The sequence below is a fragment of the Taurulus bubalis genome (genome assembly GCF_910589615.1).
Source record: "Taurulus bubalis genome assembly, chromosome: 1".
NCBI classification, from domain to species: domain Eukaryota; kingdom Metazoa; phylum Chordata; class Actinopteri; order Perciformes; family Cottidae; genus Taurulus; species Taurulus bubalis.
The window spans coordinates 17,407,614-17,435,039 of record NC_136589.1 but is presented as its reverse complement, the minus strand read 5'-3'; the positions used below and the strand labels follow the sequence as shown (position 1 = coordinate 17,435,039).

At 44.8% G+C, this 27,426-nt stretch overlaps 1 protein-coding gene across 1 annotated transcript; it reads right to left on the bottom strand.

The window, feature by feature from the left end:
• Nucleotides 1-26,546, bottom strand: LOC306741590 (nesprin-2-like; the record flags this gene model as incomplete). The annotated part of the gene is made up of 25 exons (XM_079223896.1): nucleotides 1-1,885; nucleotides 2,983-3,060; nucleotides 3,798-3,941; nucleotides 4,400-4,537; nucleotides 4,661-4,777; nucleotides 4,852-5,004; nucleotides 5,215-5,328; nucleotides 5,413-5,598; nucleotides 5,748-5,885; nucleotides 6,102-6,278; nucleotides 6,445-6,585; nucleotides 7,024-7,179; nucleotides 9,671-9,830; nucleotides 9,914-10,176; nucleotides 11,223-11,423; nucleotides 11,818-11,962; nucleotides 12,054-12,388; nucleotides 12,866-14,927; nucleotides 15,197-15,438; nucleotides 15,666-15,821; nucleotides 16,232-16,489; nucleotides 17,250-18,325; nucleotides 25,043-25,162; nucleotides 25,457-25,553; nucleotides 26,199-26,546. The coding sequence occupies 25 exons, from the start codon at nucleotides 26,544-26,546 to the stop codon at nucleotides 1,727-1,729; spliced, it is 7,164 nt and encodes a 2,387-aa protein (XP_079080022.1). The 3' UTR covers nucleotides 1-1,726.
• Between the last annotated feature and the right edge of the window lie 880 nt (nucleotides 26,547-27,426).

Genomic DNA, 27,426 nt, shown 5'->3' with positions numbered 1-27,426 from the left:
GAGTGGATCACTGCTGTGGGTTTATTTGTGCGTGTGCTCTCATGGGATGTGTGGACAGAAGGAAACAAACAACTGGAACAGAGTACAAAGTACAGCACATGCCACGTAACATCAGATAGCTCAAGGGCCGCTGCTTCCAGGTGAAAACGCTGCATCATTATTGTGGTGAAATTATAAATAAAGCATTACAATTATTTGCACGAGAGCAAGAAAATGTTGTTATATTTATTTAGTTGAGTGCAACCCCTCCAATTCATGAATGCTAAACTAAAACCATTTGGAGTTGCGTGGTTTTCACCTGCCAACAGCCGCATGTGTTAATAATCATGTCAAACCGGTGCATTTACATGGCCAACAGCCATCTAATGAAAGGGAAACTTTATGAAGGATACAATCTGAGTAAATCCTCTGATTCACAACAAAGCGGGGAATCGTTCTCCACACCCTCCTGCTGCCAGGCAGGGGCTGAGCAATTTAAATGAATATTGTATGTATGTATAACCATGTTCAGTTTATGGAAATTAAAAAGGGCAGATGCATGTAAAGCAAGCACGTTTTATTTTAACAAATAATACTCTGCATTTGCTGGTAAATGAGCTCAGATAGCAAAAGGTCAACAATCAAAGAGGTATAACTAGTTTAAAATCACCATTCATCACAAAATATATGTCTATTAGTACACTTTGTTTCTGCCTTTTATTTATATAAAAACACATTTTAACCCATCAGAATTAAGGTCCATGCTAAAGCTTATTAGAGACCAAAAACCATCCACTTAGCGACATGCTAACTAGCATCAGTCTGCTTTTGGTAAAATAGTACCCGCCCCACGTTAACCACTTCTCACATAGTGGAGCCATCTTGAACCACATAGAGTCCTTCAGCAATCCTTCACCTGAACACACGTCATGTCTTTGGCACACACACATGATGAGTTTTAGTTCCATAGTCCTGTCCTCTATTTGATTAAGTAAGACACACAGATGCAAATGTAAAAACTGTTGGAGGCCAATATGGAACACACCTCACCGCCATGTAAATGCACTGAGGGTCAGGACATTTTACGAAGAATCCTGAAGGTGTGGAATATTTCAGGTGCTCTAGGAAAACGAAGGGGTTCTAGGTTTAGTTCTAGAAGGAGATGAGAGTTTGGCTCTATAAAAAATGAAGGACTTGTTCTACAAGGATTCTAGACACTAGTAGAAAATGAAGCATTGGTTCTATATTGGGCTCAATAGACAACTGAGCTCTAGACTAGGAGAAGTGGTAATTAAAGGCTTGGATCTATCTCTAGAAAAAAACTAGAAAGGGGAGTTCTTGAGTATTTGGGATTCGAGGGGGAATCTCCGCCTAAAGGTTGGTTCTAGACAAAGGTGGGAGATCTACAATAGGTTGTAAACATTGGTGTTCTAGACGAAAGTTCTAGAAGGAATGGCGGGTTTGAACACATGGGGATCCTAGAGTGGGTTCAAGAAAAAGTCGGCGGCTCTGGCATTGGTTTCAGAATGAATGGGAGTTATTTGATTGGATCTGGATGAACAAATAAAAAAAGGTCTCTGATTCTAGAAGAAGCAGTAGAATCTAGGGGGGTTCTGCACAAGAGGCTGAAAGTCCGATGCTAAGAAGAAGAAGAAGAAGAAGAAGAAGAAGAAGAAGAAGAAGAAGAAGAAGAAGAAGAAGAAGAAGAAGAAGAAGAAGAAGATCTAGTGACACCAGGTCTACAGACCTAGGAGACTACACATCTCTGCTGGGGCCCAGAGTCGGACTTGGAGACTTGAGTGGTGGAGGATGTTTTTACCATGCTCTTAGGCAGTGACTGAGCTGTGGCCCCAGGGGGATCTGATAACGCTTCGGAGGAACTTGCTTCAGTGAGGCCCTCAACATCCTGAAGAAACATGAGCAGGGTTAGAAGGTCAGTTGGTTAAACACAAGCATCACTTAGTGTTCAGAGTCACACGGTTACGATACAGTCTGTTAAGGAGGTGTATTACGTCATGTTATTCTCAGTTATTCAACGCTGTTATTGAAGTTATCAATACTTATTAATGGAATATACCAACAATATGGACGTTGGAATTAATTATATAAATGTAAAGATTTAATGTATTTTTCTCTTTTAGGATCTAATCACAATATACTAATAGCAACTGATAGCAAGAAAAGGCTGGTGATGTTCTATATTTTGTTACTGTCAATAAATCCCATAAAAAGATTAAAACTTAACTGTCAAAAAAGTAGATAATGGGAAGATCTGCCGACGTGTATGTGGATGTCCAATTGGTATTGATGGTAAATGTTGAGTATGAATTATCATGCTCGTGGAGCTGTGTTGCCAATGTCTACATGTCCCAAGATGCACCTGGGCTAATGCATCCGAAGCCTCTCATCAAGTCAATTAACTGACGAGATTCGTTTTAATCCATAAAAATTATATCTTTTATTTCATGATCATTTGAATTGTGTTTTTCATGAAGGAGAAAACCAATATAAATGACTATAACAAAGTAAAAGTTTAACATTTAGATTTTTGGATAGGTTTGCTGACTTCAGAGCAGTGAAACTATTTTTGGGACGGTCATAAAAAATAAATATTCTGGATCCAAAGAGATCTGTATCTGTCAATTAAAAAAACTTGGTCAGGGATCTAAAAGTTATATTTTGTTCTTTTTTCCTTTCGTGCTGATCCGATCTGAGACTCTGATCCGGTGAGTTTATGTGGTAGCAGGACGGTGTGTGTCACTACTGAGTAGTCACTATAAACCACAGTGTGTGTGTTATTAGTTTTTACAATACAATGGAGCTCGATAGAGGCCAGAATCCGTAGTAGGATAATTTCTTTGTTGGTTTTGGTCTTTTAAATAGATTTGTTGTCAATACGAAAAACAGAGAATATCACCAGACTTATCCTATTAAACCAAACAACCTGAGAATGAATCATTCCAAAAGGAATCCATGAAGATGCGCGACAGTGTTGGAGGTTACCTGTCTCTCTCCTCCAGTCTGCCCAGTGCCTCGCCCAGTAGCCCCTCCAGTCTCTTCTGGTGCGACCACCAGAGGAACCTAACACCAGCAACGACACACGTTTAGAGTCACTCTACACAAACAAAACCAAAGCAATGTGCTGGATGGCTGAAGGAGAGAAGGATGGTGGTCACAGATGCATTACACATGTTACAAACACTGTTCAACACTGCCCTCTAGAGGCCGAACGCAATCCAGGAGAGGTGACATTGGGAGGTTTGTGGAAGCAGCTGATTGGATGAGTAGATGGTAGTGGAGGTGAGGAAAGGTATGGAGCAGTGCCGTAGAGGACAGAGCGACTGGGTCGATAAAAGGTCAGAACTTGTAGTTGTTAGAAACTATTTCATTGGAAGTAGATTGTTGTGATTTATGCTGAAGGGATTAGTCATGTGGTCTCAGGTGTATGAGCAATTGAAAATAACTTTTTCCTATAATTTGCTCTAAAACTCATTACAGCGTCCAGTGTGGTTAATATCTCCCACCTTTTATTGTAAAGAGCTGACCTTGGGTCACAAGACGGGGAGGAAGAGGAGGGAGGAAGAGGGGGGAGGAATGACCAAAACCACATAGGTATGACAGCGAAAGAGAAGGTATGACAGCGAAAGAGGAGATAAAACAGAGAAAGAGAAGGTAGGACAGAGAAAGAGGAGGTAGGGCAGAGAAAGAGAAGGTAGGACAGAGAAAGAGGAAATAGGACTGAGAAAGAGAAGGTAGGACAGAGAAATAAAAAATGGATGAAAGTTTTCTCTTTTCTCTTCTCTCTAGATCTTCGTTACCTCTGGCGAAGCGGCCAGGAAAGCATCCCAGAGCCACCACAAAACACCTCCGCCACCTTCTTCCACTCTCTGATCCTGACTCCTTGTTTGCTCTGTGGCCCCCGTGGCCCCGGCAGCCTGGAGCCCGACCGGACGCTCCCTCTGCTGACACGGAAACATGCTCATGTGCAGAGTCACAGGGGAGGTGGTCGACAGTGAGCTGCAAAGTGGTCGCTGCCGATGACGGCCAACGTTTACTTCAGAACCGAAGCTTTAGAACCTCTGAAAAGAGCTTATGTTTGTTTGTTTGTTTGTTTGTTAATCACCCTCAATAATTTAACAGAAAAAACACGAGCATGCACGGGAAAAAACACACCATTTACAATTTGTTAAATAACTTTAAAACACACGGCGGGACGGGTTAGCAGGCATGTTAGTATCAACCACTTTGTTCTTTCAAATTCACACTACAGGTATAGTATTTTATATTTAAAACACAGACTTTATTGGGCCGTGATGCTTGGTGGCAGTAAGTGATACGTATTTATTACACAGCAGAACGTCACAGAGCGCTTACAAAAAAACAACATAAAAGCAGAAGCACGGCTCCCTGGCTTCCTCACCTGAGTGGTGTCCGGTGAGCGGGCCTGTCTCTGCTCAGGTGAGGACCGCTCCACCGTCTGCAGCGACGCTCCGGATCCCGTCAGCACGTCCTTTTTAACGTGGACGACTCGGATCTGCCCCTGATCCACGTCTTTCTCCTGAGAGACAGCACAAAGGGCCAAAATAACTTTACAAAAGGTGCTCCGTTACGTTATTCCGAGCACATCTAGGAGTTAATTATAGAACAACAACTTTGAATACGGAAAGAGAAGTGAACTCACCTCGGCCTCCTCTAAAGTGGATTTCATGAGTCGGGGTCGAGAGGTCGTCTGCTTAGCGGACGGAGCTTTATCTTGGGTCGGAGTTGGAGGCTGCTGGATGAACAGAGCAGGGACTTTCTACAAAAGAAGTAAAGCAGACGGGTCATTGAAGGCCACTTCTAGCTGACTGACTGACTGGCTGACTGACTGACCTTCTCCAGATCCAGCAGCAGGTTCTGGAGCTGGTCCACGACCGTAAAGACCACCAAAGTCTCTTCAGCCTTCTCTGGGAGACAAAGGCCTGGTTTACACTTCTGGATCTCAGCGATGGTCGTCCTCATGGACTGGATCTTCTGCTCAATGACCTGCACACACCAGAGGGTGGCGGGGCAGTATGAAAAACAGACATTCTGTGGAATTTCTGGCGGACAAACTGGACAATAACCTCAGAAACTCATCAGTCATAAAAACACGCACTGACCGACTCTGGAGCAACGGAAAATCATTTAATTCGTTTCAGTCATAACAATATCTGTATAAAAGATGAAATCGGCGTTTCCTTCACAGCGTCTCACCTTGAGGCGCTCTTCTTTCGGACATGGGAAAGTCTCTGGAGACGACAACAAGATCTTGATCTCAGCCACGTTGTTCTCCATCAGTTTGACCTCACTCTCGATGGCTTCCACCTCCTAGACAGCGATCCATATGTTTGACCATTTCCAAAACAAATAAGCACACGAAAATACAAAAACGGGATAAAAAAGCAGACTCACAGCGGTGGCGTGGCTCAGGTGTGACAGTGGAGCGGTGAAGGCGTCCTGAACGACGGCCACCTGGTGGTCAGCTTCGTCCAGCTGCAGCTGCAGCGTTGTGACATCACAGACCTGAGACATTTCCTTCAGGACAGAGCCGAAGCCCTGCAGCGTGGCTCGGATCTGGGCTGAGTCGTCCAACACTGTCTGCAACGCGAGACACGATGACAAGACGGTTCAGTTACCAAGCCATCAAGAAGCAACCGTTCCTCTCCAGACAGGAGGAGGCCCGATGCATGGAACATTTTAGAAATGGAAAACAGGTAACAACGGGTGGAGAGGTTCAGGGTACCGACCTGCAGAGTATGCACATGGCCGCTCAGGCACTTGGCCGTGGTGTAGCTGCAAGGGGTCGCAAGCCACGACTTGGCCTCGGCCATCCAGCTCTTAGAGCTGCTGATCATCTCCTGGTGCTCCTGGAGCCACGTGTGGATCTAACCACCAACACAACATTCAGGTCAAAACGGGATGTGAACACATAAAAGAAACCTACCATCACAACACATTTAGTATCAGACATTGAGTCAGATAGAGCACACCTCTGGGTTTTTATAATGCAAACAACTTTGATCAAATAAAACCCATGAGCCTTTTCAGCCAACAGCTGAAACGGCTCCAGACTATTTGGGGCTGATTGTGGCCCCTCTCACCTTGCTGATGAGGGTGGTCCTCTGCTCCGCCTGCATGGCCAGGAGCGAGTGGAGCTGCTGGACCTCCACCAGCCTCTCGGTGAGGATCAGCACCTCTTCTGGCTTCTCCAGGTCCTGCACGTCCACCTCCAGCGCCGCCACGCAGGAGTGCCACACGTCCAGCTCGTCCCACGCACGCTGAGCACACACACATCACACATTGACATGCATTGATTTTAAAATAACAACATAAAAATAAAATCCCTTTTGCGTTTACATTCTTCGTTTTTTTTTATGTGAAAGTGGAGTTGTGCTTGAGGAAAGCTCTCTCTCGACACGTCACTACTATAATAACCCGGCTCACCTTCTGGGTGCTCTTTGCTTGAGTCACGTTGGGACTTCTCTGTTCAAGTCTTTTCTGGACCGACGTCAGGCCGGCCAGGATCTCCGACAGCTTGGCCCCCAGTCGGTAGACGGGGCCGCTCTTCTCCACGGCCTCGCCCACCTGACGGAGGAGTCCAGTACAGACGTCAGCAATGACAGCAGGACGGATGTTTTTTTTGCTCTGCTTCACTTTATCAAAGCCAACCTTTGAGAGAATGTTCACATATTGTGCTATGATTTGGGTTCGAGTTGGACCTTACGGCTGCATCATTTCAAAGAAATAATGATCCTGAAAGTGCTTTTCTCCTAGGCGGACCTGAAACCTTTTAATGTTTGCTGTGTGCCATCTTCATTTACTCTTAACCAGTAACATATAGACTGATATTTACACATCTGAACAAAATCTCACATGTGTAGCCTTTTATTATAACACCAACAAGTTTAAAATAGCCCTAGTGGTTGCAGAGATACACCCTTTTTAGTTTGGGTATGCAATTTTCGAGAAAAGGGCCTACAAATAGGTTGGTGTTCTATTGTGAAACCAGTTTTCCTCGTGCACCTTCACTTCCACGTGCTGCAGCGCCTGTGTGGCCTCCTGCAGCCGTCCGTCCAGCTCCAGCGGCACCACAGCGTGCAGGTCAGAGTACTTCATCTTCAGGTTCTCCTCGAGGCGCTGCAGCAAAGCCTTCTGGGTACACAGCTCGCTGTGAACCTCCTGATAACCAGACGGAGAGAAGACTTGAGTTCATGAACGAGAGCCTAAAGTCTGAATCTCAATATTTACTTTGCAATCAGCTCTGTGAAAAAATATATATTCTGGTTAATCCATTTTCAGTATATCGTTTTCTCTCCTGCGTTAATGACTTAAGAAAAGGTTTTGTCAGTATAATCTTTTTAAATTACTTAATAAAAAAATTGCAGGTGATTAAAAAAAAAATTGCATAAATAAAACATTTTTATTTATTTCTCCACGCACTCTCAACGCAAAGAACATCTATTGTGTGTCTGAAAGCAATGCTGTTGGTTCTTTTTAGTAATGTTTCTCTTGTGGTCATAAGGAGAACTACAACACTCACGAAAAATGTATCCTGACAAAAACTGTCACAGATCAAATAAAGTCAGGAACGTAGAAAGATTATAACGGCAAATAGTTTTCTTTCTTTTTCTTGAGTAAACACTATTTAAATCAAATTATTTGTTTGTTTTTCCCTTAAAAGCATCTGTAGGTTTTGAGGGTTGACACCCATAAAATATCCTTCTTCAAAAGTTGAGCGGTCGGCTCTCTTTCATCCAACAGAACCTCTTCAGAGTAGTTTGACGACACACTGTCGGCTCGAGGGAACTCTTCTTATCTTCCACCAGAACCCGCTTCACAACAACAGCCGACGACGAAGAAGAAGAAGAAGACAAGTTCAAATGTGAGAGATGATGCAAAGTGAGGCGACTTGGGTCTGAACACATCCGATGAAGAGGGAGCTGTGTATGTGTGTGTGTGTGTGTGTGTGTGTGTGTGTGTGAGAGAGAGACAGAGAGAGATACCAAAGGATGGGATGAAGAGAGGGTTTGGAGAGACTTTTTTTTGCATGAGAGAGTGGGACATGGTCAGAGCAAAGTTGGTGCGTGTGTTTATTTGTCTGTCTTTGAGGACCGATTTGCTTAAAATAAATAAATGGAAAAGCGACGACTTTAAAAAAAGTCTGTACATTTTAGGAGAGTCAAAATGTTAAGACAGTGAGTAGTTTTTATGAACATTTTAGAATATTAAAGCGTGGACATTTTATAAAAAATATGAAAATGTTTACATGTTTATAAAATGTAGGACATTTTAGGGAAGTCTGTCCATTTTAGGAAAGTTAGGACATTTTAGGAGAGAAAAGACATTTTAAGAACATGAGGACATTCCAGGAAAGTAGGGAACATTTCAATATTTATTTAGATTTGATTAAAGTCTGTAGAATACAGGAAGTCGATGGAGAACGTGTTGATGAAGACGAGGACAGTAAACGGAGGAGGTCCTCACTACTTGAAAGAGCTATTTAAGGATTAAGACTCAATCACGGTGAGAATCTACTCTGTCCATGAGCGACCTCATGAGCACCGTGGAAATGTGTGTATGTGTGTGTGTGGGTGTGTGTATATGTGTGGGTGTGTTCATGGAATGACTACAAAGGCCACCTGGAAGATCCACTTACAACCTGAACAAAAGCTGGAACAAGAGGAGGGGGGAGGGTCAGGTCTTTCATCAACACATACCCTCTATAAGGGGAAAGGAGATGGAGCTTTGGGGACAAAGGCCAGAGAGAAGCGAACCCAAACACCAACAAGCCTTTCGGGCGCGAGGCCAATCCGACGGTTACGTTCAGATGGTTCATGTTTACTGGGCATCGTCAGCCTCCTCCTCCTCCTCTTCCTTCTCTCAGGTCTGAGGAGCTCCGTGTATTCATTTAACCATTTATTCAAATGCCCAACGGCAAAGCGGAGAGCAAAAACCTTCATGTATTCGTACGCTCGCCACCAGCGGAGCATCAACTGTGTTGATTCAGGTTTACGCGGTGAAGACCGACCTCGTTTTACGGCTGCAGTGGACGACCTCATCAAGATGGACTTTGCAGTCGGATTTAAAACTCAAAGTACTGAGTTTATGACCAGAATCACCATTATTGTCATAATCAATATTGACTCTGAAGAGACATGGCTGTGAATCGGGCTTATTCAGAAGAAAACCATAACGTTTTTATTTTTAAATATGAACCCCCTATGATCCCCTTTTATTTGTTTACCTACAATGGCTGTAATGTGCTGTTGTTAATCTGCTATTAGAAGCAAAAAGAGAGACATGAATATTGTAGATTTTTCTCATGATGGTGCCCGTACCGTTCTGGAGAACTTGTTTCCATTTAGCCAATAAAACGTATTTAAAACCATAATTGCACAAAGCAGTGAAGTCATCGTGACATCCAACATATTCAAAACAAAACTATTCATACGGATTAAACATCCTGATTACATGTGCGTGTTCTTGTTTGTTACTGCTGAAGCATAACATTAATAAAGCGAGTCCTCGTGAAGTGATTCACCAACAAAATGAAGGCAAAATCCCCTCGAAGTCTAAATAAATGCACAGCTGGTGCCGTAAAGGAACTATGAAACGTCTTCTTTCGGATTTTGACAAACAGGAAGTGCACAAGCTCAGAAGAGCGTCCCACCTGAAGCTCCTCCGTGCTGCTGCTCTGCTGCATCTCTGACAGAAGGCCGTCTGCGGCCTCCAGCCAGACCTGCACGCCCTGCAGCTCCTTGTGGACCCGCTCCCTCTCCTCCTGCTCCGTCCTGGCCGCCTTCAAACCCTCTCTGCTCCGCTGCTTCACGCTGGAGGAAACACACAAAACACATCAATCAGATAAATAGTTGTGTAGCTTCTTACCTGGAGTGCACCTCAAGCTCCACCGTACCTGCCATAGCGCCCCTGCATGACCTGCAGCTGTTGGCAGAGAGGAGCGGGTGGCGCTCGCTCCAGGTGGGCAGGGACGCCCAGCAGCCGGGCGGCGCGCAGTTCCAGCGCCGACAGGGCTCGATGCTCACAGTCCAGTCGGTCCTGGTACTGCTCCAAGCACTGCAGCAGGTCCTGCAGGTCCTCAGTGCCGGAGGCCTTCGCCCGGGATCCATTGGGATGCTCCGCCTCCACCTGTTCCAAGAGGGCGGCGGCCTTCTCCACCTGAGAGGAGGAAGCACACGTAGTCTTAACACGCGTAGAACACTGTAGACCCCATAGGGTCTAGACCTCTTTTCCCCTGTGTTTGAGTCGTCATAGGAACCCCAAATTAATTCCTAAACTTGTGCTTATTGTTTGTATTTGTTCAGCAAAGTCTTGGGGGAAAAATGTATATCTGCAAAAGAAAATCACTTTTAAAAGATATTTTGATCATAACTATGAACATCCACCATGAGTATGAGCAAAGTGTATCAAAAAGGAGTCCTCAAGAGCTCCAGAGTTTAAAAAAAAGTATTGTTCGGTGCTGTAACAACAACCCACAGACTAATAGTGCACCTTTTTAGAAAGATTAAGATCTAAAGCATCGACATCTGCAACAATAAACACAATCCAGGAAAGCATTGACATGTTATGAATCATATTCAGTCATTTTTTTTTTTTAATTACCCACTTTGTGCCAAGACAGTGTCTGATCCAGTCGACCCTAGTATCAAAATGATGCTGTTTCTGCATGTGCCGTATGACACGGTCTACGCAGCATTAACAGACCAATGAGACCGTAGGACCCGCTAAGAGAAAAAAGAGAAGTCTTTCCGTGTTTGTAAATGTAGAGATACTACTTGGGTCTGCTATGAGTGTTGATGCTTTATTAGACTCCCACATACCCGTACGGTTACAGGGATTTGTCTTTGACTGAAATCCGACGTTGTAAAAGGTACTTATAAAAGGTTTTAGTTTAACGTTAAAATCGCCACAGCAAGTTAGGGAGTTTATGTAAATAATTAAGTCTAACGATCATTTACATTTTTTTTAAACCACAGCAATCATCTCACAAGAGTTACTGTATTTTAGCAATTTCAATTAATTTAATCAACCATGTGGTTACGAGGATATGCAAGGTGCTGTTTTTAAAAACACACTTTTTTTGGCGGAAAAAGAGGAGAAACGGTAGGCGGTGCTGAACAAGTTCTTCAAAATAATAATAATTGTTGAGCATGATACAAGTCTTCTTTTAAATGTCATTATAGTTGGATTTAAGTGTGTTTTACGCTGCTGGTGATTTGGATCCATTCTTTGATCCTCTGTTGACTGCGAGTCGTCAGCTCTTGTGTGCAGCGGCGGAGTCTTGATACGCGTTTCCAGACATTAGCCACGGCCACCTCCCGGGCTCCACGGCAGCTCCGCTCCGGGCACCACTCCTTCAGCTCCTCCAGGCGGCCCTGCAGGGACTCCGCCTCCTCCCAGAGAACCTGCACAATCAAAGTAGGTTTTATGGGTGGCGCTTACACTGTGAGTCTGATGGGGCATGAGGGGCATTTATATATTTGTGATTTTTGTCCAGAATCCCCATATTGTCATCAGCACTCTTTGAACCGACATTGCCGTTAATCAGGAAACAAAATACTGATTTTAGTAGTTTTTCTTCTCGTAAATTTAAGACTTTAATCGCGAATATATTTTTTCTCTGAATGTCTAAAAACAAGAATGAAATCAACAGTTGCAAGAAGAAAACCTCGACGACAAAACGCTGTAAAACATGATCTTGATCTATTTTGTCTTGAACGCTTCACTGTTCTCACTTTCTGACAAAACACTTCAAAACAGGACCAAGTGGTGAAAAGGGGAGGAGCCTCGTATACGTACGGTGAGCTTGTCGTGCTGGTCGGTGCAGTCAGAGAGACAGGTGAACTTCTGACAGGTGAACTGCGAGAGGCTTTTTGCCGAACTCTTCACTCTCTGGATGATTTCCTCTTGGCTCTCGGTGTATTTTCTGTGATGTTCTGCACAACTGTAAGACAAAAGTCCTAAAGGTTATCCAACGAGAAACGAGATGAGACATTTACGAGAAGTCGAGACTTTTATCCGTGAGTATGAAATACCTGGTGAGACGCTCCAGTTGCATGTGTCCCTTTGCCTGCAGAGTGGACATCCTCACCAGGAGCCGGCTCAGAATGTTCTCCCGGAGCTGCTCCACCCTTTGGGGGGACAGGTAAGGGTGTGGGGGATCCTGGCTCTGGAGCTGCTCCACGTGGGTCTGGAAGCGCTGCTGCAGCGAGGCCAAGGCCTGCTGGGTCTCCTCCAGCCGGTCGCAGCAGAGTCCGGCAGAGCCCTGCAGGGGCAGTAGAGAGACCTCGATGTTCCTCAGGAAGAGCGCCGCTTGTCGAACGGCACTCGTGTAGCGCCTCAGAGACCCCTTGGCGCGGGAGAGGTTCTCCTAAAATACAATAAACACAACTTTACGACATGCATTTGAAAAAAATGTACTAACATTATGGATAGGAAGTGAGGAGGTTCAAGTGTTGACGTTTTGTCAAAGACGTCCATGTATTGTGTTGTAGATATCTACTGGAATGAGCACTAACCAACAAGCCACGGCCCTTACTTGTACCTTCTTCCTGTTCTGGCAGACATATCCTCAGCTTCACAGGTTTATCACTACTGATGCCCTCCAACACACTTATATCAATGAGATTTCTGCAGTAATGTTATCTTTCTCATGACTTGAATGTATTCTGGCTTGGATTCTGACCAAGTGTCAAATAATTTGAAAATGTTTCAACAATATAGTCTAGGAAGGGTGTGTTTCACTTTATCATGATCATAAAATAATGCACTGAAAGTTGTCCGACACATGATCAGGTTCACTTGTAAAGGTCAGACACAAAAAGCCAATAAGAAGAATTTGACTTGCCATTTGCGAGTCGCATTCACCGAGAACCTCAATCTTCAAGTCGATCAGCTCCCGGGATCCACTTCCTTGGCTGTCTCCCTTCTCCTGCTCGAGAACTTCCAGCGCTCTCATCCTGAACTCTACGGTCTTTTTCAGAGACATGATCCTCTGGTATCGGTTGTTAAGTATCGTGTCGTTGGGCTCCAGCGTTCCAGCGTTCCAGAGCTCCAGCTGGCTCTCCCGGAGGAAGGCCCGGGTGGCCGCCCGCTCCGCGTCCAGGTCCAGTTTCTTCAGCAGGTTCCACTCGATGATGCTGAGGTTGTTGTAGAGCATCATCTCCAGTGTGTCCAGGCTCTCCTCGTTCTGCTTCAGTCTCTGCCGCTCTGTGCTCAGCTGCGAGGGGTAGAGATCGGCGGAGATCACCTGCAGTTCGTGGCCGGCCTCCTCGGACATGTACCTAATGAGAGGCAGCTGAACGAGGAGGGTCTGGCAGACTTTGTACTTGTCCTCGTGCGCCTTGCTGTCATCTTTAGTCAGACAGACCTGCTCCTGAACGTTCTCCTTGAGGTCCTCCACACACTGGCTCTTGTTCAGGTACCTCTCGTGACCTCTGGCTTTGGTTTCCAGCGTGACGATATCGCCGAGGAGTTCTGAAATGGCCGAGTGCAGCTCCCTCGTCTTCTCTCGGGGGATCCACGGCTGCAGGAGGTCAACCTGGGACTTGTGCTCCAAAATCACGTGTTTGAAAGGCTCCAAAGCTTGCAGGGACTCGCTTGTGATGGGGAACCTGTGTCTACTCAGATCCCCCGACATCTGCCTCAGGCTCGTTTCGATGGCGACCAGCTGCTTCTTGCTCGACTCCACAGTCTGGGCGAGTTCGTCCACCTCCGTTTTGTTGGCCTTCTCGTAGCCGCTGATGGCTCGGATGTCCTCCTGCAGGTCGGTGAGCTTGTCGAACAGCTGACAGTTCTCCGTGATGCTGAGCTCAGAGGCGATGTCCTTGCTCTTCATGAGAAGAGCCTCGCAGACAGTGGCCTGCTTCTCCGCCTCCGCCAGTGTCTCTCGGATCTGACGAACTCTACGATCAAGCTCCGTTGGGCTCCTGAGCTCACCGTCTGGACTCCTGGAAGCCTCTCGATGCAGATGAGCCAGAACCCAGGAGTCCAGGTCGGCCATCTGCGCTGACAGTTTTTCTCTGGTCTGCAACCCTGACTCGAGCTCCCTCACGGCCTTGGCCAGCTCCTCCGCCGTGGACTTTGAGAGCTTTTCAAGGGATTTCAGGGAGGAGCGCACCACGGGCGCCTCCTCGGCCTGGTCCAGCTGCGGAAGGAGCTCCGTTACCTCCTCCGCCAGCGACTCCAGTTGGCCCTGTTTGGCCATGACCTCGGACTGCAGCTTCTTCAGATCTCGGAGTTGCCGGTGCACCTCCTCCGGGAGGAGAGCCACACTCTTTCTTCTGCCTTCAATCTCACTCTCTGTCTGCTTCGCCCAAGCGAGGCCATCCCTCATCACAAGGATGATTTTCTCCATGATGGGGCTGCTGCTGTTCTGAGTTTGAGAGAAAACTAGCTCCTCTGTGTGGCACAGCTTGTCGTTCACCCTCTGAAGTCCCCGCTGTACTTCTGCTGCATCCTTCTCCCTCTGTGAGCTGAGGATGAACTCCTCAGACTGCTGCTGCAAAAGGAGGTATTTTTGCCGGGCAGCTTTAACCTCAGCGTTTGCAACCATCAGCTGCTGCCCCTTTTCACAGGTCCACCGAGGAGCCGAGGAAGGCTCCAGGTCTTTGCCGATTGTCTCCAACTGTTCCTGAAGACCCGATAGCGCACACAGAAGGCTTCTGGAGTTGTCAGAAGTGACATTTGTGTGATACAACGTCCTCTCCACAGCCTTCTTCAGGCCTCTCCACTTCTCGTGCAGGTTATTCTGCTCAGTCTGTGCGGTTGCTCGCTCGGACCAGCTGAGGTTCGGGCGTAACTTGGTATGGGTCACGAGCAACTCGCCAAGCACTGTTCTGTTCTCCTCTATACTTCTCTGTAGCGAGCACAGTCGCTCGGCCTCCTTCGAGATGCTCTCCTCCGGGGACCTGAAAGAACAACAGTCAAGTCTTCACGTGCTCTGCATTTACAATATTACAGGTTGTACAAGATGTATGTTTGAAAGGGAGTGTTGAGATTTTAAATTATATCTTTAGAAAGCTTTAAAACTCCTCTTCTTCCAGTGTCTGACCCCTTTGGCCTAGACCCAGTCGTGCTCCTCCTTGGTTTTAATATCGCAACATATTGTTTATCACATTGAAACTGCAAACCTTCAGTTAAGAGATTTAAAAAAAGGACACCATAGATGAGAACTCACAGTCTGACCGCCTCCAGGTCTGCTGTGAGTCTCTGGAGCGTGGTCTTGGCTGCTTGGGTCTGTCTGCAGTAATCGTTCACCAGCTGCAGCTGGGCCTCTTTGCTCCGGACGGCAGCAGCTGCATCCTGAGCAACGGTACTCCACTGGTCCTCCACGTGCTCCAGAGCGTCCTCGTTCTCGGCATCAGCTCCCCTCGGCTCAGAGAGCAGGAGCACCTGGGCCTGGGCGGTGTCTCGGCACTCCTGTACTCAGCAGGCAGAAGTAAACACAATTACTCAAAGCCTGTAAAATGAATGCAAATTGTCTGTTTATCTGATTATTACTAAACACAAATCAATCCCAAAAACCGAGAGAAGCATTAGTACTTTGGCCTTATTACCCAACATGCAGTCCAACTCCATCATTATCTAAAAATTTGCTACCATTAATATTTTTTTATATTTCTCCAGTGAGTCTTTTGGAAATGCACCTGAGCCTCCTCCAGCTGCCGGCCCATCGCTGTTGGGTGGAGCTCAGCAGGGCAGTTTTTGCAGCTCAGGACCTTCAACACCAGCCGTCGTAGGCGGTCGTCCAGATCACTGGCGGATCCAATCAGAGCCTCTGGAGCATCTTCCAATCGTTTACCCTGAAGAAACAGAAGCACATGAGATCCATGCGTTTGGAAAAAAACTCCTAGCTGAAAAAAAAGGGTTTTGGTGAGTTCCAAGCATGATCAATATAAAAAGCAATGTTGCTTTATCCTGTTTAGCCCATTTAAGGCCATTATAAGAAACTGTTTTTTTTTGTTTTACTCATGAAATTTGCTAAACTTTCCCTGCTGTTAGAACATATACCTCTTTTTGACAACTCACTATGTATAAAGCGAAGCATCAGGAAGGATGTAAAAGAGACAAAACGACGCAACAATGACCTTGACTCAAACAGTAAATGCTCATCGCGCCGGTATTTAAAAAAATACACCTTGCACTTAAGACAGGCTTCCAGACTTCCAGTGTCAGTTGGAAAAAAAGACATTGTGGCACACAACAATGATACCTCAGTGAGTTGACTGCTGGGTGCTTTCCCAGAGAGCAGCTGTATTTCTGTGAAAATGTTCCTCATGACGGATCCCTTCGGTTCCTGTAGCAGAAGCTCCTCAGTCTCCACAGCGCTCGCTTCTGCCGGAGCGTTTTTCTCCCGAGAGGAAGATCCTTCCACCGGAATCACCTCGCCCCAGATAACATCAGTTGGTAATTTCTTAACTGCCAGCAGTGATACAAGTGGTATCTTGTCAGCCTTGCCCACCTCCTCCCACTGTGAAAACAAAAAAACAGTAATAATGCTGAAAAAAGTCTGATGTTCAAGCGTAAACTGCTTCTGTTAAGAAGAACGGTGTCTCTCTTTGCAAAACAAGTCTATTCACATGTGGATCATACTTTTTTTTCTCTAAAAGTGTACCAGGCCTTACTGTCTGTGATTGTCAGAGATGACATTCAAGAGGAAGCTCATATTACAACCCTGAGGCACTGAAATCGTTGGTAGCACGGGTATAAATGACTCTCAAAGTTATATTCTTTTTCTTTGCATTTAGTTCTAATTAGATGTCGCTGTGCATGCCACTTGTACAGCCCTAAAATTTAAAAGTCAAAACCTTAAGAACTAAATAATTGAAAGCTTTAAGAGACACTCTAAAAAAGTAGATTGACCAGTCATCAATACACCTCCAAAGAATGTTGGAGCAAGTGCAAACAAGTGTCTGCAAGAGACCGAGCATAATACAGGCTTTACATGTAAAACTCCCCTGGAGCAAGAATCTCTCTCTCTGCTGATGCAGTGAAACATGTGAAACATTAGCAGGTAAACCAGTGGAGCTGCATGCGGTGTTAAACACAACAGGTCTAATGGCCATGCAACACAGTGCTGAGTCAGTTCTGTTGCATTAGTTTCACAAAGTGTTTTCCATTCAGTCCCCACAAAATAAACTACACACAGTAGCCTCACTGTAAAGAGTCCAAAGAGTACTTTCACTTTAACATGAATGCTGCAGACGAGTGAGCTAATGACCACGTCTCACCTGCGGCAGATCCGAAGACTCGCCCGGCTTAATGTCAGCGGGGGTGACCTCTGTCTGAAACAGGACACTTGATTCCATCCTTGGTTCCTTTTCTTTCATGACAGTTGTGTAATCATGTACACTCATGCGGACGTCTCCTGACAATTTAGCGTGCACTTCTTTGCTGTCCTTGACCTTTTTGGGTCTTACCTGTGTGGTTTTCAGGAGCTCTTGTTTAATCCCTGTTTTGTTTGGTTTTACAGAGTCTTGATCAGATGCGCTTACTTCTGCAAACAGTGTGTCTGCTTCACTTGGCAGCACTGCTGCAGAAGCAACCGAGGTGTGTTGAGTGGAGTCTCTCTGAGGACTAACCTCCTTAACAGTCGCTTGACTTTCCTCAGCAGATTTCACATCTTGAATTGATTGGACATCAGCCTTAGCTGGAGTTTGTCTGTCACTAAGAATCTCAATTTGCTGCATTTCCGTCTGTGGTACTTGCTTCTGTTCTGAGAAAGTCTTCACAATAGGCATGATCCTTTGAGTCATGGCAACCTCTGAGCTCCTAGAATCAAGTGACATTTTCTGACCGTCAAGCTCTTCCTTGGTCTCGGACAAACCCACACTAGTGAGTTCTGTAAAGGGTTTAAGATCCTTTGACTTTCTTTTAGTTTGTGAAGGTTTACTCTTTTCCATAACAATAATTTTGTTTGGTGCTGTGATCACCTCTGGAGTTGAATATGGCTTTTGAATGCTAGGCTCATCCGTGGTCTTTTTCAGCTCTGTGGTAGAAGGCTCTGGGGAATCTTTCAGACCCTGTGACTTTCCTTTGGTAGGTAAAAGTGCTCCTTTTTCCACAATTGTAATTTTAGTCGTTGATGTGACCATCTCTGGAGAAGAAGATGGCTTCTGACTCTCAGTTTTTTCTTTTGTTTGAGTCAGCTCCGTGGCAGCATGATCTGGGGAATATTCAAGACCCTTTGACTTGATTGGTGAAAGATCAGCTTTTTTCATAACAGTAATTTCAGTTGGTGCTGTTACCATCTCTGGAGTTGAAGATGGCTTCTTACTTGCAGGTTTTTCTTTGGTCTGAGTCAGCTCTGTGGGTGCAAGATCTGGAGAAAGTTTCAGACCCTTTGACTTTGCTTTGGTAGATGAAAGTTGACCCTTTTCCACAACAGTAACTTCAGTTGTTGCTGAGACCATCTCTAGAGTTGAAGATGGCTTCTGATTGTCAGGCTCTTCTTTGGTCTTTGTCAGCTCTGTAGTAGCAAGATCTGGGGAAACTTTTAGACCCTGTGACTTTCCTTTGGTAGGTGAATGTGCTTCTTTTTCCACAACAGTAATTTTAGTCGTTGCTGTGACCACCTCTGGAGTTGAAGATGGTTTTTGAATGTGAGGCTCATATGTAGTCTTTTTCAGCTCTGTGGTAGAAAGTTCTGGGGAATCTTTTAGACCCTGTGACTTTCCTTTGGTAGGTGAACGTGCTCCTTTTTCCACAACACTAATTTTAGTCGTTGCTGTGACCATCTCTGGAGAAGAAGATGGCTTCTGACTCTCAGGTTTTTCTTTGGTCTGAGTCAGCTCTGTGGGTGCAAGATCTGGGGAAAGTTTCAGACCCTTTGACTCTCCTTTGGTAAGTGAAAGATTACCCTTTTCCACAACAGTAACTTCAGTTGTTGCTGTGACCACCTCTGGAGTTGAAGATGGCTTCTGACTTTCAGACTTTTCTTTGTTCTTTGTCAGCTCTGTGGTAGCAAGTTCAGGGTAAAGTTGCAGCTCCTTTGATTTTCTTTTAGTTTGTGAAGGTTTACCCTTTTCCAGAACAGTCATTTTGGTTGGTGCTGTGACCATCTCTGGAGAAGAAGATGGCTTCTGACTCTCAAGTCTTTCTTTGGTCTTTGTCTGCTCTGTAGCAGCAAGATCTGGGGAATGTTCAAGACCCTTTGACTTTGTTGGTGAAAGATCAGCTTTTTCCACAACAGTAATTTCAGTTGGCGCTGTTACCATCTCTAGAGTTGAAGAAGGCTTCTTACTTTCAGATGTTTCTTTGGTCTGAGTCAGCTCTGTGGGTACAAGATTTGTGGAAAGTTTCAGACCCTTTGACTTTCCTTTGGTAGGTGAAAGCTTACCCTTTTCCACAAAAGCAATATCAGTAATTCCATATGCTGCTGTGACCACCTCTGGAGTTGATGATGGCTTCTGACTGTCAGGTTTTTCTTTGGTCTGAGTTAGCTCTCTGGCAGCATGATCTGGGGAATATTCAAGACCCTTTGACTTGATTTTGATTGGCGAAAGATCAGCTTTTTTCACAACAGTAATTTCAGTTGGTGCTGTTACCATCTCTGGAGTTGAAGATGGCTTCTTACTTGCAGGTTTTTCTTTGGTCTGAGTCAGCTCTGTGGGTGCAAGATCTGGGGAAAGTTTCAGACCCTTTGACTTTGCTTTGGTAGGTGAAAGATTACCCTTTTCCACAACAGTAACTTCAGTTGTTGCTGAGACCATCTCTAGAGTTGAAGATGGCTTCTGATTGTCAGGCTCTTCTTTGGTCTTTGTCAGCTCTGTGGTAGCAAGATCTGGGGAAACTTTTAGACCCGGTGACTTTCCTTTGGTCGGTGAAAGTGCTCCTTTTTCCAAAACAGTAATTTTAGTCGTTGCTGTGACCACCTCTGGAGTTGAAGATGGCTTTTGAATGTGAGGCTCATATGTGGTCTTTTTCAGCTCTGTGATAGAAAGTTCTGGGGAATCTTTTAGACCCTGTGACTTTCCTTTGGTAGGTGAACATGCTCCTTTTTCCACAACACTAATTTTAGTCGTTGCTGTGACCATCTCTGGAGAAGAAGATGGCTTCTGACTCTCAGGGTTTTCTTTGGTCTGAGTCAGCTCTGTGGGTGCAAGATCTGGGGAAAGTTTCAGACCCTTTGACTCTCCTTTGGTAAGTGAAAGATTACCCTTTTCCACAACAGTAACTTCAGTTGTTGCTGTGACCACCTCTGGAGTTGAAGATGGCTTCTGACTTTCAGACTTTTCTTTGTTCTTTGTCAGCTCTGTGGTAGCAAGTTCAGGGTAAAGTTGCAGCTCCTTTGATTTTCTTTTAGTTTGTGAAGGTTTACCCTTTTCCAGAACAGTCATTTTGGTTGGTGCTGTGACCATCTCTGGAGAAGAAGATGGCTTCTGACTCTCAAGTCTTTCTTTGGTCTTTGTCTGCTCTGTAGCAGCAAGATCTGGGGAATGTTCAAGACCCTTTGACTTGGTTGGTGAAAGATCAGCTTTTTCCACAACAGTAATTTCAGTTGGCGCTGTTACCATCTCTAGAGTTGAAGAAGGCTTCTTACTTTCAGATGTTTCTTTGGTCTGAGTCAGCTCTGTGGGTACAAGATTTGTGGAAAGTTTCAGACCCTTTGACTTTCCTTTGGTAGGTGAAAGCTTACCCTTTTCCACAAAAGCAATATCAGTAATTTCATATGCTGCTGTGACCACCTCTGGAGTTGATGATGGCTTCTGACTGTCAGGTTTTTCTTTGGTCTGAGTTAGCTCTCTGGCAGCATGATCTGGGGAATATTCAAGACCCTTTGACTTGATTTTGATTGGCGAAAGATCAGCTTTTTTCACAACAGTAATTTCAGTTGGTGCTGTTACCATCTCTGGAGTTGAAGATGGCTTCTTACTTGCAGGTTTTTCTTTGGTCTGAGTCAGCTCTGTGGGTGCAAGATCTGGGGAAAGTTTCAGACCCTTTGACTTTGCTTTGGTAGGTGAAAGATTACCCTTTTCCGCAACAGTAACTTCAGTTGTTGCTGAGACCATCTCTAGAGTTGAAGATGGCTTCTGATTGTCAGGCTCTTCTTTGGTCTTTGTCAGCTCTGTGGTAGCAAGATCTGGGGAAACTTTTAGACCCGGTGACTTTCCTTTGGTCGGTGAAAGTGCTCCTTTTTCCACAACAGTAATTTTAGTCGTTGCTGTGACCACCTCTGGAGTTGAAGATGGCTTTTGAATGTGAGGCTCATATGTGGTCTTTTTCAACTCTGTGATAGAAAGTTCTGGGGAATCTTTTAGACCCTGTGACTTTCCTTTGGTAGGTGAACGTGCTCCTTTTTCCACAACACTAATTTTAGTCGTTGCTGTGACCATCTCTGGAGAAGAAGATGGCTTCTGACTCTCAGGGTTTTCTTTGGTCTGAGTCAGCTCTGTGGCAGCATGATCTGGGGAATATTCAAGACCCTTTGACTTGATTTTGATTGGCGAAAGATCAGCTTTTTTCACAACAGTAATTTCAGTTGGTGCTGTTATCATCTCTGGAGTTGAAGAAGGCTTCTTACTTTCAGATGTTTCTTTGGTCTGAGTCAGCTCTGTGGGTGCAAGATTTGGGGAAGGTTTCAGACCCTTTGACTTTCCTTTGGTAGGTGAAAGCTTACCCTTTTCCACAAAAGCAATATCAGTAATTTCATATGCTGCTGTGACCACCTCTGGAGTTGATGATGGCTTCTGACTGTCAGGTTTTTCTTTGGTCTGAGTCAGCTCTGTGGCAGCATGATCTGGGGAATATTCAAGACCCTTTGACTTGATTGGCGAAAGATCAGCTTTTTTCACAACAGTAATTTCAGTTGGTGCTGTTACCATCTCTGGAGTTGAAGATGGCTTCTTGCTTGCAGGGTTTTCTTTGGTCTGAGTCAGCTCTGTTGGTGCAATATCTGGGGAAAGTTTCAGACCCTTTGACTTTGCTTTGGTAGGTGAAAGTTGACCCTTTTCCACAGAAGTAACTTCAGTTGTTGCTGAGAACATCTCTAGAGTTGAAGATGGCTTTTGAATGTAAGGCTCATATGTGGTCTTTTTCAGCTCTGTGGTAGAAAGTTCTGGGGAATCTTTTAGACCCTGTGACTTTCCTTTGGTAGGTGAACGTGCTCCTTTTTCCACAACACTGATTTTAGTCGTTGCTGTGACCATCTCTGGAGTTGAAGATGGCTTCTGACTCTCAGGTTTTTCTTTGGTCTGAGTCAGCTCTGTGGGTGCAAGATCTGGGGAAAGTTTCAGACCCTTTGACTCTCCTTCGGTAGGTGAAAGATGACCCTTTTCCACAACAGTAACTTCAGTTGTTGCTGTGACCACCTCTGGAGTTGAAGATGGCTTCTGACTTTCAGACTTTTCTTTGTTCTTTGTCAGCTCTGTGGTAGCAAGTTCAGGGTAAAGTTGCAGCTCCTTTGATTTTCTTTTAGTTTGTGAAGGTTTACCCTTTTCCAGAACAGTCATTTTGGTTGGTGCTGTGACCATCTCTGGAGAAGAAGATGGCTTCTGACTCTCAAGTCTTTCTTTGGTCTTTGTCTGCTCTGTAGCAGCAAGATCTGGGGAATGTTCAAGACCCTTTGACTTGATTGGTGAAAGATCAGCTTTTTCCACAACAGTAATTTCAGTTGGCGCTGTTACCATCTCTAGAGTTGAAGAAGGCTTCTTACTTTCAGATGTTTCTTTGGTCTGAGTCAGCTCTGTGGGTACACGATTTGTGGAAAGTTTCAGACCCTTTGACTTTCCTTTGGTATGTGAAAGCTTACCCTTTTCCACAAAAGCAATATCAGTAATTTCATATGCTGCTGTGACCACCTCTGGAGTTGATGATGGCTTCTGACTGTCAGGTTTTTCTTTGGTCTGAGTTAGCTCTCTGGCAGCATGATCTGGGGAATATTCAAGACCCTTTGACTTGATTTTGATTGGCGAAAGATCAGCTTTTTTCACAACGGTAATTTCAGTTGGTGCTGTTACCATCTCTGGAGTTGAAGATGGCTTCTTGCTTGCAGGTTTTTCTTTGGTCTGAGTCAGCTCTGTGGGTGCAAGATCTGGGGAAAGTTTCAGACCCTTTGACTTTGCTTTGGTAGGTGAAAGATTACCCTTTTCCACAACAGTAACTTCAGTTGTTGCTGAGACCATCTCTAGAGTTGAAGATGGCTTCTGATTGTCAGGCTCTTCTTTGGTCTTTGTCAGCTCTGTGGTAGCAAGATCTGGGGAAACTTTTAGACCCGGTGACTTTCCTTTGGTCGGTGAAAGTGCTCCCTTTTCCACAACAGTAATTTTAGTCGTTGCTGTGACCACCTCTGGAGTTGAAGATGGCTTTTGAATGTGAGGCTCATATGTGGTCTTTTTCAGCTCTGTGGTAGAAAGTTCTGGGGAATCTTTTAGACCCTGTGACTTTCCTTTGGTAGGTGAACGTGCTCCTTTTTCCACAACACTAATTTTAGTCGTTGCTGTGACCATCTCTGGAGAAGAAGATGGCTTCTGACTCTCAGATTTTTCTTTGGTCTGAGTCAGCTCTGTGGGTGCAAGATCTGGGGAAAGTTTCAGACCCTTTGACTCTCCTTTGGTAGGTGAAAGATTACCCTTTTCCACAACAGTAACTTCAGTTGTTGCTGTGACCACCTCTGGAGTTGAAGATGGCTTCTGACTTTCAGACTTTTCTTTGTTCTTTGTCAGCTCTGTGGTAGCAAGTTCAGGGTAAAGTTGCAGCTCCTTTGATTTTCTTTTAGTTTGTGAAGGTTTACCCTTTTCCAGAACAGTCATTTTGGTTGGTGCTGTGACCATCTCTGGAGAAGAAGATGGCTCCTGACTCTCAAGTCTTTCTTTGGTCTTTGTCTGCTCTGTAGCAGCAAGATCTGGGGAATGTTCAAGACCCTTTGACTTGATTGGTGAAAGATCAGCTTTTTCCACAACAGTAATTTCAGTTGGCGCTGTTACCATCTCTAGAGTTGAAGAAGGCTTCTTACTTTCAGATGTTTCTTTGGTCTGAGTCAGCTCTGTGGGTACAAGATTTGTGGAAAGTTTCAGAACCTGTGACTTTCCTTTGGTTGGTGAAAGCTTACCCTTTTCCACAAAAGCAATATCAGTAATTTCATATGCTGCTGTGACCACCTCTGGAGTTGATGATGGCTTCTGACTGTCAGGTTTTTCTTTGGTCTGAGTTAGCTCTGTGGCAGCATGATCTGGGGAATATTCAAGACCCTTTGACTTGATTTTGATTGGCGAAAGATCAGCTTTTTTCACAACGGTAATTTCAGTTGGTGCTGTTACCATCTCTGGAGTTGAAGATGGCTTCTTGCTTGCAGGTTTTTCTTTGGTCTGAGTCAGCTCTGTGGGTGCAAGATCTGGGGAAAGTTTCAGACCCTTTGACTTTGCTTTGGTAGGTGAAAGATTACCCTTTTCCACAACAGTAACTTCAGTTGTTGCTGAGACCATCTCTAGAGTTGAAGATGGCTTCTGATTGTCAGGCTCTTCTTTGGTCTTTGTCAGCTCTGTGGTAGCAAGATCTGGGGAAACTTTTAGACCCGGTGACTTTCCTTTGGTCGGTGAAAGTGCTCCTTTTTCCACAACAGTAATTTTAGTCGTTGCTGTGACCACCTCTGGAGTTGAAGATGGCTTTTGAATGTGAGGCTCATATGTGGTCTTTTTCAGCTCTGTGGTAGAAAGTTCTGGGGAATCTTTTAGACCCTGTGACTTTCCTTTGGTAGGTGAACGTGCTCCTTTTTCCACAACACTAATTTTAGTCGTTGCTGTGACCATCTCTGGAGAAGAAGATGGCTTCTGACTCTCAGGGTTTTCTTTGGTCTGAGTCAGCTCTGTGGCAGCATGATCTGGGGAATATTCAAGACCCTTTGACTTGATTGGTGAAAGATCAGCTTTTCCCACAACAGTAATTTCAGTTGGCGCTGTTACCATCTCTGGAGTTGAAGAAGGCTTCTTACTTTCAGACGTTTCTTTGGTCTGAGTCAGCTCTGTGGGTGCAAGATTTGGGGAAAGTTTCAGACCCTTTGACTTTCCTTTGGTAGGTGAAAGCTTACCCTTTTCCACAAAAGCAATATCAGTAATTTCATATGCTGCTGTGACCACCTCTGGAGTTGATGATGGCTTCTGACTGTCAGGCTCGTCCTTGGTCTGAGTCAGCTCTTTGGTAGCAAGATCTGGGGAAAGTTTAAGTTTCAGACCCTTCGACATTCTTTTTGTTGGTGAAAGTTTACCTTTTTCCACAAAAGCAATGTCAGTAATTTCATATGTTGCTGTGACCACTTCAGGAGTTGAAGATGGCTTCTGACTGTGAAGCTCTTTCTTGGTTTCCGTCAGCTCCTTAGTAGCAAGATCTGAGGAAAGTTTCTGACCTTTTGACTTTCCTGTGGTAGATGAACGCCCTCCTTTTTCTATAATATTTACTTCAGTTGTTGTTGTGACCATCTCTTGAGTGAAAGATGGCTTCTTACTTTCAGGATTTCCCATGGTCTGAGTCAGTTCTGTGGGAGCAAGAGCTGGGGACAGTTTCAGACCCTTCAACTGTCTTTTCGTCGGTGAAAGTTGACCCTTTTCCACAAAAGCAATGTCAGTAGTTTCAGGAGCATTTATTGAAGTCATGTCTTTATTTTCAGGCTTTCTTTCACCCTGCATGCTCATTTGAGTTATATCAATTATTTGTGCCTGTGCCATCATAACAGATGTGAGTGCATGCTCCTTCATAGTGGCCTGTGTACCTGGGGTTAAAATCAGAACTTTGTCCCCTTTTGGGATTTTTTCCATCTCAACAAACTTTTTATCCATGCTCTGGGATGCATCATGCACGTCTTTTGTGGACACTTTAGCATGCACTTTTTGCACATCACAATCATTGTTCTTTTTTAGTCTTACCTTTGTGGTTTTCAGGAGCTCTTGTTTAATCCCTGTTTCGCTTGGTTTTAAAGAGTCTTGATCAGATAAGCTTACTTCTGTAAATGGTGTCTCTGCTTCACTTGGCAGCACTGCTGCAGAAACAACCAAGGTGGGTTGAGTGGAGTCACTCTGAGCCACATTGTCTTGCCTTCCAGTGGTGATGCGTTTCTCTTCTACTCTTGTACCAACGGCAGCCTTCTCTGGCTTAACATCAGGTGTAGTAGTATCTTTATTTTCTCGGGCTCTTTCACACTGAATACTTTTTTGAACAATATCTATTCTTGGCTCTTTTGTTCTTCTCACAGATGTGTTTTCATCCATCTCCAGAGGGGTTGGTATGTCTAGTTGTAGGATGCGCACTTCCGGTCCCATGTGGATTTTCTCCATTTTAACAGACTTTTCACCCAGGTTCTGGGCTACATCATGCACGTCTTTTGTCAAAACTTTAGTGTGCACTTCTAGCACATCACAATGCTTGATCTTTTGAGGTCTTTCCTTTTCCCTATGTTGAGTGGAGTACCTTTCAGCCACACCCTTTGCCTCTCGTTGATCTGGCTTCATCTCCCATGTCTGGGTGACATCTATTTCAGGCACATCCAGGACCAGATATCGCTTCTGAATTTCACCTGTGTTTTTCCACAACTTGTCCATGTCGTCTGACACATCGCAAGGTTCAGTTGAGAGAGGGGGTTGTGTTGGTGGAACCTTTTCTGTAGACAGGGTTATGGCTCGTTCTGAAGCCTCTTTATATCGAGCATTAGCCTCCTGTAGCTCAGAAAGTGAATGTTTACCCATGGGTGTAATGGGTGTGAGGACAGACTCCAGAGGTTCAGCATGAGGAGATTTTTCTGATGGTTGCACAACTGTGTCCAGAATGCCAACAACAGGAATAGGAAGCTTCTCACATACTGGACTGACGTTCTTACCAGTCGTTTGACTCTCCTCAGCAGATTTCACATTTGATTTAACATCGGCCTTAACTTCTGAGCTCTTAGAATCCAGTGAAGACTTCTGACCGTCAAGCTCTTCATTGGTCACGGACGAACCCACGCTAGTGAGTTCTGTAAAAGGTTTAAGACCCTTTGACCTTCTTTTGGTTGGTGAAAGCTTTCCTTTCTCCACAACAATCATTTCAGTTGTTGCTGTGATCATCTCTGAAGTTGAAGATGGATTCTGGCTGTCAGGCTCATCCTTGGTATGAGACAACTCTGAAAGAACAAGATCTGGGGAAAGTTTCAGACCCTTCAACCTTCTTTTTGTTGGTGAAAGTTGACCCTTTTCCACAAAAGCATTGTCAGTAGTTTCAGTTGTTGCTGTTACCATCTCTGGAGTTGAAGATGGATTCTGATTTTCAGGCTTTTCCTTGGTATGAGTCAGCTCCTTGGTAGCAATATCTTGGAAAAGTTTCAGACCCTTTGACCTTCTATTTGCTGGTGAAAGTTTACCTTTTTCCACAAGAGAAGATGGTTCTGTGACCACCTCTGTAGTGGAAGATGGCTTTTGACTGTCAAGCTTTTCATTGGACTTATTC